Source organism: Xenopus tropicalis, chromosome 10 (genome assembly GCF_000004195.4).
Source record: "Xenopus tropicalis strain Nigerian chromosome 10, UCB_Xtro_10.0, whole genome shotgun sequence".
Lineage (NCBI taxonomy): Eukaryota > Metazoa > Chordata > Amphibia > Anura > Pipidae > Xenopus > Xenopus tropicalis.
This window is the reverse complement of record NC_030686.2, coordinates 42,797,928-42,811,855: the sequence shown is the minus strand read 5'-3', so window position 1 is coordinate 42,811,855 and position 13,928 is coordinate 42,797,928. Positions and strand designations below refer to the sequence as shown.

The 13,928-nt window shown below is 42.6% G+C and overlaps 2 protein-coding genes across 4 annotated transcripts in view; both read left to right on the top strand.

Annotated features, from left to right (window-relative positions):
• The first annotated feature begins 1,735 nt into the window (after positions 1–1,735).
• The window catches only part of slc25a19 (solute carrier family 25 (mitochondrial thiamine pyrophosphate carrier), member 19), a 34,106-nt gene continuing 21,913 nt past the window's right edge, over positions 1,736–13,928 (top strand). Inside the window, exons 1-2 of one of the 3 annotated variants that reach the window (NM_001015953.2) lie at positions 1,836–1,895; positions 7,707–7,782. The gene's annotated coding sequence lies outside the window, so the exon portion shown is untranslated. Of the gene's footprint in view, positions 1,896–7,706; positions 7,783–9,505; positions 9,588–13,928 lie in introns of those variants that run through there. The other 2 variants (XM_012971744.1, XM_031894075.1) reach the window with 2 other exon arrangements.
• On the top strand, positions 1,746–12,786 carry rbm12 (RNA binding motif protein 12). The gene is made up of 3 exons (XM_012952645.2): positions 1,746–1,895; positions 7,707–7,782; positions 9,445–12,786. The coding sequence occupies exon 3, from the start codon at positions 9,467–9,469 to the stop codon at positions 12,107–12,109; it is 2,643 nt and encodes an 880-aa protein (XP_012808099.1). The 5' UTR covers positions 1,746–1,895; positions 7,707–7,782; positions 9,445–9,466; the 3' UTR covers positions 12,110–12,786.

The following is a 13,928-nucleotide window of genomic DNA, read 5'->3' as shown; positions in this document are numbered from 1 at the left end:
TTCTGCTTCTGAAAATTCTTTTTCTTTGAAGCAGAGTAGTATATGGAGCAGAAATACACAGGTACAGGTTCCTGTAGTGGTAACATTGTACAAGTTGATGCGGGTTGCAGTTTTTCTGACCTGCATATCATTCCAAGTACCCAGAGGCCCAAACAGCCCAATAAATAGTGACTGTCTATGGCACCTTACAGCAGCCCCTCTGGCATTTGCCTGAACCCACAGATTGCCAGTCTGGGCCTGGGTCCTGGCATTCCAAGTACCCAGAGGCACAAACAGCCCCCCCAGCCCAATAAATAGTGACTGTCTATGGCACCTTACAGCAGCCCCTCTGGCATTTGCCTGAACCCACAGATTGCCAGTCTGGGCCTGGGCCCTGGCATTCCAAGTACCCAGAGGCCCAAACAGCCCCCCCAGCCCAATAAATAGTGACTATGGCACCTTACAGCAGCCCCTCTGGCATTTGCCTGAACCCACAGATTGCCAGTCTGGGCCTGGGCCCTGGCATTCCAAGTACCCAGAGGCCCAAACAGCCCCCCAGCCCAATAAATAGTGACTGTCTATGGCACCTTACAGCAGCCCCTCTGGCATTTGCCTGAACCCACAGATTGCCAGTCTGGGCCTGGGCCCTGGCATTCCAAGTACCCAGAGGCCCAAACAGCCCCCCCCAGCCCAATAAATAGTGACTATGGCACCTTACAGCAGCCCCTCTGGCATTTGCCTGAACCCACAGATTGCCAGTCTGGGCCTGGGCCCTGGCATTCCAAGTACCCAGAGGCCCAAACAGCCCCCCCAGCCCAATAAATAGTGAGTGACTATGGCATCTTACAGCAGCCCCTCTGGCATTTGCCTGAACCCACAGATTGCCAGTCTGGGCCTGGGTCCTGGCATTCCAAGTACCCAGAGGCCCAAACAGCCCCCCCAGCCCAATAAATAGTGAGTGTCTATGGCACCTTACAGCAGCCCCTCTGGCATTTGCCTGAACCCACAAATTGCCAGTCTGGGCCTGGGTCCTGGCATTCCAAGTACCCAGAGGCCCAAACAGCCCCCCCAGCCCAATAAATAGTGACTATGGCATCTTACAGCAGCCCCTCTGGCATTTGCCTGAACCCACAGATTGCCCAATATACACAATTAAATAAATAAATAAATAAAAAATAAAAGTATAAATGGGAAAACATGCCTTTTTAAAGCATATAATCACTACCCATGCCCTGCACCCCCTCTCCAGTTGTAGGGATGACTAATGTTTACCTGCCCTCTGTGCCCAGTCTATTCAGGTTATAATAGCTTTGCTGCTTCAGGTTCAGCAAAGAGGAACAGAAAACTTCTGTCTATAATTGCATGCTGGGTATTGTGGTTTTATCTTAATCTTAGCTGTAGGCTAATAGTAACTTACAAACTACATTACCCAGCATGCATTGGGATAGACATGTCAGAGGAATAAAACTTCGGCTAGTTTCTAAACTACAAACCCGCCAAATCCACAAACTTGTACCTTGGTGGGTTTGTACTGTGGAAACCCGTCTGGGTTTTAAATTAGTAGCCCAATTTGGTGGAAAATCTGGCAACATAACTACAGTAGCGGCACACTTGGTCGTATTGTTATGTTACCCACCCCTTTTTACCTCACAGCACCGCCTGAGCCGCGCCCCGCCCCCTCCAGCCTCCCTCTCACACGCTTTCGCGGGAGCGAGAGGAGCAGTGTCCCAGTGACGTCACCGAGCGGAGCGGCCGCCATCTTTGTGCGGCTGCTGTGGAGAAGAAAGGAGGGTGGCGATAAACCCTAAATATCGTCGCCCGCCTCAGCCGTTGGAGAAGCGAAAGAACGGAAGGGGGAGAGAACCCTCCCCTAGTGTTGTCTTACTTGTTATCTTTCAGTAGAACAGATAAGAGCGGTAAGAGAACCCCCAATTACCTCAGCGTGTCTGTGGGGGGGAAGCGCAGGCCTGGAAATGGGAGGATTTGCGGGAACCTGCTGCTGCTGTGCTTGTGTGGGGAAAGCTAGGGGATTGCTGTGGGGCGCAGCTATGGTTGTGTAGGCCGTGCTGTATGTGACACACGGAGGATGCTGGGAGATGTAGTTCATAACTTACAAGCCAGATATCGCTGCAGCATTTGTTTTATTTGTGTGTGTGTGTGTGTGTAGGTGCTGCAGGCTTACTCCAAGGGAAACTCAAATTGTACAATGAGCAGCTTTCCAGTGTACATTCATTCATTGTTACTTGTGTATGTAATGGCTATTGGGAGTCTGCCTGTGTACTGCTGGTTCTGACTGTGTGATCAACTGACTTCACTGCTTGCAATAGCAAATACATTTACCCTTGTGTTTTGCCTTTTTTTAACATCATTATATTTTGGTAAATTGCTCAGGGGCTGATTTACTAATCCACGAATTCTGAATGGGAAAAAATCCGATTGGAAACAAACATTTTGCGACTTTAGCATAGCCATTATGACTTTCGGGAATTGTCGTGACTTTAGCATAGCCGTTATGACTCTCGGGAATTGTCGTGACTTTAGCATAGCCGTTATGACTCTCGGGAATTGTCGTGACTTTAGCATAGCCATTATGACTTTCGGGAATTGTCGTGACTTTAGCATAGCCGTTATGACTCTCGGGAATTGTCGTGACTTTAGCATAGCCATTATGACTTTCGGGAATTGTCGCGACTTTAGCATAGCCGTTATGACTCTCGGGAATTGTCGTGACTTTAGCATAGCCGTTATGACTCTCGGGAATTGTCGTGACTTTAGCATAGCCGTTATGACTCTCGGGAATTGTCGGGACTTTAGCATAGCCATTATGACTTTCGGGAATTGTCGCGACTTTAGCATAGCCGTTATGACTCTCGGGAATTGTCGTGACTTTAGCATAGCCGTTATGACTCTCGGGAATTGTCGCGACTTTAGCATAGCCATTATGACTTTCGGGAATTGTCGCGACTTTAGCATAGCCGTTATGACTCTCGGGAATTGTCGGGACTTTAGCATAGCCGTTATGACTTTCGGGAATTGTCGCGACTTTAGCATAGCCGTTATGACTCTCGGGAATTGTCGGGACTTTAGCATAGCCGTTATGACTCTCGGGAATTGTCGTGACTTTAGCATAGCCGTTATGACTCTCGGGAATTGTCGGGACTTTAGCATAGCCGTTATGACTCTCGGGAATTGTCGGGACTTTAGCATAGCCGTTATGACTCTCGGGAATTGTCGGGACTTTAGCATGGCCATTATGACTTTCGGGAATTGTCGCGACTTTAGCATAGCCGTTATGACTCTCGGGAATTGTCGTGACTTTAGCATAGCCGTTATGACTCTCGGGAATTGTCGTGACTTTAGCATAGCCGTTATGACTCTCGGGAATTGTCGTGACTTTAGCATAGCCATTATGACTTTCGGGAATTGTCGTGACTTTAGCATAGCCATTATGACTTTTGCGAATTGTTGCGATTTTTCCGTATTGAGCGCAAAAAAGTCGCAAAATACCGATCATTACGAAAAAAAACGCATTCGGGCGCTTTTCGGACGTTCGTGGATTAGTAAATGTGCCCCTTAGAGTTACATTCAACAGGCAAAATAAAAAAGTAGGGTATTAGGGCGTTGGGAATTTCCCCCCTTACATTAGGGGGTACCCTGTTCACTGCTTGGCATATAATGATACTGATCTGTTTCTGTTTTGGCCCCCGAATATAAGGAATTGTCTGTTGTGTCGGTTGCTGGTTATTGATTCTTGGCAAATCATTTGCCCCCATTTTGTGGCGTCTGCAATATGCAATGTATAGTGAATAATGTACCCCGTATTGTAAAATATTAGAAGTCACCGAGGAGTCACATGACCATATTAAGGCACAGGCCCGAGTGCTTTAATGTAAATTCTAATATCCTTATATTTTACAACAGGGGGTACATTATTTATTATAATATACATGTTTCAGTGAGTCATGTGACGGAAATGACATCACCATTTATAAGGATTTTATATATGGCTGTTGTGTATTATGTATGTCTGGCTTGGGCACTGTAGATATAAATTCAGTTGCAGGTTTTTGACCCACTGGGCTGATTTCTTTGGCACATTATTGTGCGAGTCTGCGCTCTTTATTCGGATCTAATCTGCCATTGAAAACACGTTGTCATTTTTTTGTTTTTATAGAGCGGTGGGATTGCAGTGTTCCATCACTTACAGTTGCAATAGGATTAGATGTACATAGTCTGTCCTTATGGCTCCTGGGATACAGATGGTTATGGAGCAGTACAGTTGTATCGCTAATCGGAATGGACGGTGGTATTAAGCTTGTGATCCAAACACTTGCCTGTTCCTTGCTGTCAGTGAGGCTCTTTGCTAGCAATCTGTGCTTTTACAGGCCCGAATATCTAAATGTACTGGGGCATCACTTGTCCTCTTTCATTCCGGAACTCACAGTAACCACACAGTCATTTCAAATGTTTTATTAAGTAAATGTGCTCGATCAGTAGGCAAACAATGATACATTTGCATGCATGTCTGATGTGCTTAGAGGCAAAGTAATCCAGTTTATGAATGTGTAGCGAGTATGAATCTTTGTGCTGGGGTAGCGGTGGTTTTATCTTTCTGCCGCCGGGGAACAGGATTATGACCATGTCTAGAAATTCCCACTGCAAAGAGAGTACAATTTGATGCAAATGACAATGGCTGTTTTAGGATGAAGAGCTCTCGTATGTTTCCAAATGTGTGCGCTCTTTGTATCTGTAGCCGTTTGTACAAAGCAAAGGATGGTTGTTAGGTTACTTTGTATGCAAAGATGCATACCCCTGTCGCAAATCTCTAGCTTTGCCTTTGTTTTCTAAGCTGCATTGCCTAGGCACTTCATATTTGCAGCACTGTATTTGTGTTACAGTATCCATTTTTATTTGTTTTATTTGGAGGGGGGGTGATCAGGAAACAGTCCTTGAGTTCAAAACAGTTCATGGCACAAAATTTATTTGTCAAAAGGCAAATTACCTTCATTAGCAAAATATTGTTTGGATCTGTTTTTACCACTGCATTTAGGTATATTATTTTTGCATTGTTTTCCCTTTGCTGTTGCAAAATGCTGAGGTTGTGTTCCCATTATTGCACTTATAAATGGCAAGGCAGGTTATTGTATCCTCTAGCTAAACCATGCTTTTATTTATGTTCCTAATGTTTATGTAGTTGTGCTTGTTTTTCTCTGCTTATCAAATCCTTTAGGTCTATATTGGCAGTACAGGTATGGGATCTGTTATCCGGGAACGCGTCGGCCAAAAAGCTCTGAATTACAGGAAGGCTGCCTACCTCAATTTTAATCCAATAATTCAAATGTTTAAAAACAAATTCCTTTTTCTTTGTAATAAGGCAGTAGTATGTACTTAATCCCAACTATGATATAATTAATCCTAATTGGAAGCCAAACAGTCCTCCTGGGTTTGGTTAATTTTTAAAAGATTTTTTTTACTAGACTTAAAGTATGGAGATCCTTAACCAGAAAACACCAGGTCAAGAGCACTCTGGATAACAGATCCCATACATATACATGCCTTTTCTACTGTACAATGTCAGCCATAACCCAGGCACCTATTAGCCATATAATATTGGGTCAGTTGGGTAGAACAAACAGGCTTGTGAAACAGAGAATGTAGTGTGTGTGTACCGTACAGGTTTTGTTTTTAATAGACATTGAGGGGAGTGCACTGTTTTACTGGAATAAATGCATTTGTGTGTGTGTTTGTGTATATATTTCATAACTATATGGATATATGTATTAATATTTTATTCTAATTAGAGTTAAGTGAGATGGTTGTAAAAAGTGTCCATAGATCAATATAAACTTCTCTTCCAGATAATTTATCTGGTAACCTATTGATTGTAAACACAAAAGCATCGTATGAATTTAAATTTATAATATTGGCTCATTTTATGTGGTGTATTGTAACAACAATACCAGATATATAAGTCTGCATAAATAATATGTTCTTTTTAAATGTTGCTGTAAAACAGTTCTTGAAGGCGAGAACAAATGTGTGCTAGTGTGTAACTCAATGTCAGATTAATAGAAGTTGTGTTTTTGTTGTTTGTTTTATTCAGCGTGACTTGTCATGGAAATAGGAAAGGCCAGTCATTGAACTGCATAAGAGACTTCTCTTGGTTACAATGTTGCTGCCTGTGTTTATATATTTGGGACGTGGTTGTACAGAGTAGTGCAACTCTCAGTTGGATTAATATTCTGATCTACACATTGTTACATTTTCCCTATCAAGCCCATATGGACTCTCCCTATCCTGTGCTGTGTGCCTCATTCCTTGTTTATTCTGTATAATGGGGATAAAAGCTTGTGCTGGCAAATTGCTCTGTGAATCGCCTCACTTGACATAACATGCCGGCATCTATACTTGCTCTAAATGCTGCTGGATTTTTATCCCTGATCTGCTGGTGGGTTCTTCCCTTGAAGGGATTTTATGGCCCCTTGCTTGCAGAAGTGCTACATACACCACTTTGTACGATTCATTTTGACAGTGCACAGGAGATTATTCACACAAGAAACGTTATTGTTCTAATCATGTAATCCTTTATATTCTAAATAGTGCTTTCTATGACAAAATCCTTGCCCTTTTCTCTAATGTTTGTAATCTCTAAAGGGGATTTTGAGTTGTCCCCAATTGCAGGTCAGCTCTGTAGGTCAATGGGATCTTCTTTTTGTTTTTGTTTTTTTTGTTAATGTTACTTTAAAGTACAGTATGTATCTGTACAAGTGTACTGTCTGCCATCAGTTGTATCTGCTTGGAGCGCAACTGTATAAAATGTATTTAACATTTGTGCAACTAATTACAACTTGAATGTGTCATCTGTATGAGAGATAAAGGGCTCCAGAAATCACCAGAAATAAGTGTGAGCAGGCTTAAAGGTCACATTAAATGTTGATATAGGGGAGGTCTTGGCAGAGGTTTGATTCAGAACTTGTGCCTTTTGCTTTTCGTTCAGATGTGTCTGACTTGTTATAACCCAGCAAGATAAGTGGCTGGTAAAATGACAGTTGCACATTTAGTGCTAAGGCTGCCAACTTTGTGCCCCTGTTTGCTAAAGGAATTCTCTATCTTATTATAGCTTGTTCACAGGAATTCCTTGCCTCTTGGATATGTGATATTCATTTATTGAATGCCTTTATGTATATGTGTGTGCATGTATGCCCATGCGTGGGTATGTGCCTTGCAGAGTTATTCAGAACCATGATCAATTCTCTCATTTTGCTGAATGATATATTACCAAGCCTGCTTATTCATATATTCATAGAGCCACCTTATACATTCAAATCAATTTTGTGTTTGCGTAACATTCCGTTTAAATAAAAATACCCGAGCAAAACTGGTCAGGTGTCTGAATCTGTTTTCAGGAGACACTGAAAGGTAAACCTCTTTGTTGCCACAGTATTATAACAAATGAACAAAATGCAGTGGTAAAATAGTTTTTAGCATTGCAGGAATTTAATGTTTCTAAATGTATAAAGATCATATTGTGTTTATTTTACTGTGAGAGTTGTTTAAGTATGGATGGGGAAATTTAACTGTATCCCAGCACTGAGTTTGCCTAATGTGAAGTTCACATTTCCTTTTGTGTTTTTTCTTTTTTTTTTTTTAACAATGCATTTTTCCTTTTAAATCATGTCATAGTGATATTTTTTTGATTTTTTTTGCCCTGATTCATTTTCTTGCAGTCAAAGATTTTTTAATTGGTAACCTACAGGATTGAGTGTCCTCCTACTGGTTACGAAAAACAGCTAAATATCACAGGTAAGCAATGAAACCAACGTTATATTGGGTTATCTATGTATGAGCTGAGGTTAGCGTTGGGCATTCATCTCTGCATTATTAAGCTGCAAGCTAATGGGAGTTACATACAGGAAAGCATTGATCACATAAGGGAGAAACATAAAAAATGTTTTTATGGGTAACATCTGCCATATTTAAAATCAGTTTAGTGTTACTGTCAGCCTGGAATCTGCCGTTTTTCACAGCAGTTAGATTTAGCACAGGAGCCCTGTTTAAAGTAAAAATGGTTGCAGTTATATGTAGTAGCTAAGCTTTGACTCCATACCCATAGCCATACTGGTTCAACTGCATACTATGGGCTGTACTGTTTCCTTTTAATTCTGAAACATTTTCAGATTGTGGTTTAATTGGCTTTTGCCCTGCACAGGGCTTTTTAAGGAAAGGTCCAGCAGAATTCAGTGCATGTTTTGTTTGTGCATGGAATCCCATATAGTGTATTAGGGACATAGTTTTGCAGTCTCTGTAAACATCATGAGGTTCTTGAACTGTGGGGAAAGGGCTCACTCGTTGGTAAACCAGAATTAGTTCCCATATTGCCTCACTTGGATACCCAAGTGATGGGCCTGGCTGTACTGATCCATGTGTTCTGCCTATGGGCCTGTGATAGGATGACACGGGGGTACCCCTGAGCAGCCAGCTGCTACCTAACTCCATGGCCCAATGTGCTCCTCATTTTAGTTTTTATTTTTAATTAGGAATTGGAAATGTTCAGGTACAATCTCTGTTTCATATATATTTGGAACGTGTTCACATTTAAACATCATTATTATATGCTGCTTGCAATTGAGCTATCCAAAAACACTTTGGTTTCTGTCAGGCTGTTTCCTGATATATAAAGGCTCTTTGCATGTCCTGTTAGTGAGGCAGAAGATTGAAAGTAGGCTAAACTATACAAAGTTGTGGAGTTCTTTGAAAGAAACACGCATATCGTATAAAATGTTCTATTTAAATACAGTTTATCTCCAAATTTCATGTCCTTAATCTGTGTTTTTGCTTGTACAAGCACAACAGACATTTGCTTAAATTAGTTGTCATTGGTTGTTTTCAATGGGCTTTATGGGTGCAAGACCTGTGAAACCTATCTGATGCCAGATGTTCAGTCTATTTGAATCAGTGTGCCAAACTGGTCAGTGTGGGCTGTGATCTGGTTGTTCAGTGGTAGCCATAACAACTGCATTAGGCCCATGGTTATATACATACATACAGATGCGATCAACTGCCTAATAGATTTGTCATTAAGTCTGTCAAAATATCATTATCTGCTTTATGCTGAATACATTCTGATAGGAAAAACAATATATCTTTCATATTATTAAACATTGTTTGCTTTTTCTCTAATTTTGTGTGAGAGTATCTGGCTTCCTTGCTTTATATCTTCACATAATCTTTGTGAATTTGACTTCAGAATTCAAGATTATAGTATTGTGAATATGAAAAAGAACTGCACACTTATAATTTAGTTCTGTATCCCATATGTATACTTTGCTGTTGAGCATGTTTATATTTGCTGAAATGTCTTTGTGTTTACATACCTATACACACATCATGTTCACCTTAAAACAAAAGAAATCATTATGTGATGTTCCTGAGTCTGATGTAGACGTTGCCTTTTTTCATCTACAGGTGTGTTTTGTTACAGCTCAGCATGGCTGTGGTCATACGCTTGCAAGGTTTGCCCATTGTGGCGGGGACCATGGACATTCGCCATTTCTTCTCTGGATTAACCATTCCCGATGGTGGTGTGCATATTGTAGGGGGTGAACTGGGTGAGGCTTTCATCGTTTTTGCCACTGATGAAGATGCACGGCTTGGTATGATGCGTACAGGTGGTACAATCAAAGGGTCAAAAGTGTCCTTATTGCTGAGCAGCAAAACCGAGATGCAGAACATGATTGAGCTTAGCCGTAGGCGGTTTGAAACTGCCAATGTAGATCTGCCGCCTGCAAACGCTGGCAGAACTGTGCTGACGCCTGCCGCTGGAATGGGCGCTACCACTGTGCTAAGCAGGGTAAATTTGCCAACAACAGTACCCAGTTTTAGCGGCCCTTCAACTAGTGCTGTTGCCACAGTCACTTCGACAATTGAAAGCAGTAAAAACATAACTACTTTCTCAACATCCGGCGTTGGTACCAATCCACCAACCCTTAGTGCTCCATATGGTAACCAAACATACTCCTCTACAGTGCCTAGTGCACCAGCCCCTTTGACTGCAGTACCACCACCACCAATGCCTCCAATGCCAACAATTCAAACTTTACCACCCTTGCCTGCTATCCCCACCATTCCCCCTATGCCAGTTCCCCCACCAGTACCCACACTACCTCCAGTCCCCCCTGTTCCCCCAATACCCCCTGTTCCCCCAGTGCCATCTATGGCTCCTCTTCCACCAATGTCTGGCATACCACCCATGAACCCCCCTCCCGTGGGGCCAATCCCTGCTGGTATGAATGGCTCTGGATCCTCAATGAGCAATAATATGAACCCACTGTTTCTTGGTCCTGTAAATACAATTCCATTAAGTTCTCCAAATGCTTTAAAGCCACCTCCTTTAAACCACGATGACCCATATGTTTGTCTTCATGGTTTGCCCGTTCCTGTATCAGAAGCTGATATTAAGGATTTTTTCCACGGGCTGCGAATAGACGGAATTGTGGTTCTAAAAGATCCTATGGGCCGCCATAATGGTAGTGCATTGGTGAAACTAATTACCCCTCATGACACTTTTGAAGCTCTGAAGCGTAACCGAATGCTATTGGGCCAGCGGTTCATAGAAGTAAGCCCTGCAACAGAGAGACAGTGGATGGTTTCTGCTGGTCACATATTAAAACCACAAAATGTTGGTCATCACGGGCCACCTCCTTTGATGCAGCAACTAATAACCAGATCTAAATCGCCTAGTACACAGTCCCGTCCCAGGTCCAGATCCCCACATGAACATGGCTTCTGTGTTTATCTGAAAGGTTTGCCTTATGAGGCTGAAAATAAGCACGTCATAGATTTCTTTAAAAAGTTAGACATTGTTGAAGACAGTATATACATAGCCTATGGTTCCAATGGCAAAGCAACGGGGGAAGGTTTTCTTGAGTTTAGAAATGAAGAGGACTATAAGTCGGCCTTATGCCGCCACAAGCAATACATGGGAAATCGCTTTGTGCAAGTTCATCCCATAACAAAAAAGGCAATGCTAGAAAAGATAGACATGATACGTAAGAAAATGCAAAGTTACAATTACAGTGAGCATAAAGATGCACCCTTGGATGCAGAATTTGAGAAACATGGCCCACGGCTGTGGGGTCATCTGTCCAATTTGCCATATAGTATCATGAGAAAGGATATCTCTCACTTCTTCATCTCCGAAGGGTTTGCAATTGATGAGAACTTTGTGCAGCTCCTTGTAGATAACAACGGGCAGTGCATAGGCCAGGCCCTGGTTCAGTTTAGGAGCGAAGATGATGCTCGGAAATCGGAGCGTCTGCACCGCAAAAAATTGAACGGGAGGGATGTTTTCTTGCATATAGTTAATTCAGAGGAGAGGAAGGACATTGAGCTCAACCCACCTTTACATGGTAGGAGAGGCTCCAAAATGCCTGTATATGTTAATCCCCCATCCATAGAGACCATTAGTGATGAGTTTTCCTTCCCTGGTAGTGGCATAAAGGATGTTAACGGTCCAAATTTTAACTTTCCTGTTAACTTCCCCGGGCCGAATAATTTTGGACTCCCTGTCCCACCTCCTGTTATAGGAAGCACCTTTGTAGAGCCAAGACCACCTCCTCCAATGCCAGCAAATGTATCAAGTGCTCCAGTCGATCCTCAGAGCTTTGGGAGCAGCCCGAATAGTTTCAGTGGGCCCCCTTCTCCATTTGTCAGTGGCGGTCCTCCTCCATTTGGCAGTGGACCTCCAAATGCAAATATACCACCTAACTTTAACACAGCCCCTCCTAATATAGGAAGTGGGCCAGCGATATTGAATGCTCCTCCAGGATTCGGTCCAGGAAACCTATCCGTTAGTGGGCCACCGGGCTTTGGAGCTGGGGCGGCAAAATCAGGGCCCACAGTAATCAGAGTGCAGAATATGCCCTTTACTGTTACTGTAGATGAAATACTAGACTTCTTTTATGGCTACCAATTAATCCCTGGATCTGTATGCTTGAAGTTCAGCGATAAGGGGATGCCCACAGGGGAAGCCATGGTTGCCTTCGAGTCCCGGGATGAGGCTATGGCTGCTGTAGTTGATCTAAATGACAGACCCATTGGCTCAAGAAAAGTGAAACTCACTTTGGGATAACTTTTTTTTTTTTTTTTTTTCATTATGTCCATCCTGCTTTATGTTGACTAATAAGCAGAACACTTAGTTTACATGAGTAGGCTGCTTAACTTAATAAGTGTAAATAGCATTGTTAAAGATGCTGGGGCAGAGTTTGACCGCTTACAGAATAAATCTCTGCAGTAAATATTAGCAGTCGGTCTCATTATATGATGATATAGTTTAGAACTGCTTTGGATACGTTTGTATATTCCTATTAAAGCATATCTGTTGTCTTTCACTTTTGAATTATTTGATTTATAACTGTTGCACAACAATATGACACTTCTGTTGTTCCTTACTTTGCCGAACAATTGTGGGTACATGTTGGTAGCGGCGCGTTTGATGCCAAAGCTTTGTATGGCTAACCCTATGTTTTACATCTTCAACCTTGCTGTTTGCTGATCTGCTCTCAATCTGTTTTACTTGTGAACTCTTTAAGTGCAGCTGATCAAAAGAAAATGTATAACAGTCATTTGTTGCCGTTTGGACTGTTTTGTATACTGACAAAAACTTCACTTTTTGATTTATTTATATTGTCAAATATGTATGTGGAATAAGATTTTTGCCGCTGCTTTACAATAGAGAAGTTACTTTCTTTATCAAACATCTTTCTTTTATCACTTAACAGAACAAATATTAAACATTATCCCTAAGAATATGGCTTATATTGAAAATGTTGTTAATCAGTTTTAATTAAAATTCAAAATGAATGATATAAAGTTGGCTCAGTCATTCACCTCAAGGGTTAACTGAATTGTATTGATGTAAGTGCTGTTAATCTGCACGTTTAATATTAAGGTGGCCACACACGGGCAGATTTAAGTTGCCGATTCCGGACCTTAAAGGAACAGTAACATCAAAAAATGAAAGTGGGTCTAAGTAATGGGAATATATAACCCCAACCACTGGCTCGGGGGCAACATGTTGCTCCCCAACCCATTGGATGTTGCTCTCAGGTCCCCCAAATCAGGTAGTTATTTTTGAATTCCTGACTTGGGGGCAAGTTTGCAATGTTTGCTTCAGAAACCCTTCTATAGTTTATATAAATAAAGCTGCTGTGTAGCCGTGGGGGCAGCCATTCCTGCACTGGTACAGCTGGGGTGTTTGCTACAGAAACCCTACTATAGTTTATATAAATACCCCGCTGTGTAGCCGTGGGGCAGCCATTCCTGCTACACAGCAGGGTATTCATATAAACTGTAGTAGGGTTTCTGTAGCAAACACCCCAGCTGTACCGGTGCAGGAATGGCTGCCCCCGGGGCTACACAGCGGGGTATTTATATAAACTATAGTAGGGTTTCTGTAGCAAACACCCCAGCTGTACCAGTGCAGGAATGGCTGCCCCCGGGGTATTTATATAAAATATTGTAGATTCGCAAAAGCAAACAACCCCAGTTGTACCAGTGCAGGGCAACATTACATAATATTTTTATGACTATAAAACACTTTAATTTTTTGGTCTTACTGTTCCTTTAAAGGGGAAGGAAAGGCTAAGTCACTTGGGGGTGCTAAAATGTTAAGCACCCCAAGTGACTTGAATCGCTTACCTCGTACCCCGGGCTGGTCCCCTATTAGGAGAAAACCGCACCAGCCCGGGGCACCTGGGGCGATGCGCTTCCGCCTTCCTTTCCCCTAGACTCCGAGTCCGGCGCATGCGCAGTAGAGTGAAAAAGCCGACTTCTCTGTTGAAGTTCAGCTTTTCACTCTACTGCGCATGCGTGCTCAGCGAGAGAGGAAGGAGGAAGCGATCGCTGCTACCCCGGGCTGGTGCTGTTTTCTCCATACAGGGGCACCAGCC

Bases quoted from the DNA above. Each gene is read 5' to 3' on its own strand.
- rbm12 (XM_012952645.2), top strand. From the start codon at position 9,467: ATGGCTGTGGTCATACGCTTGCAAGGTTTGCCCATTGTGGCGGGGACC.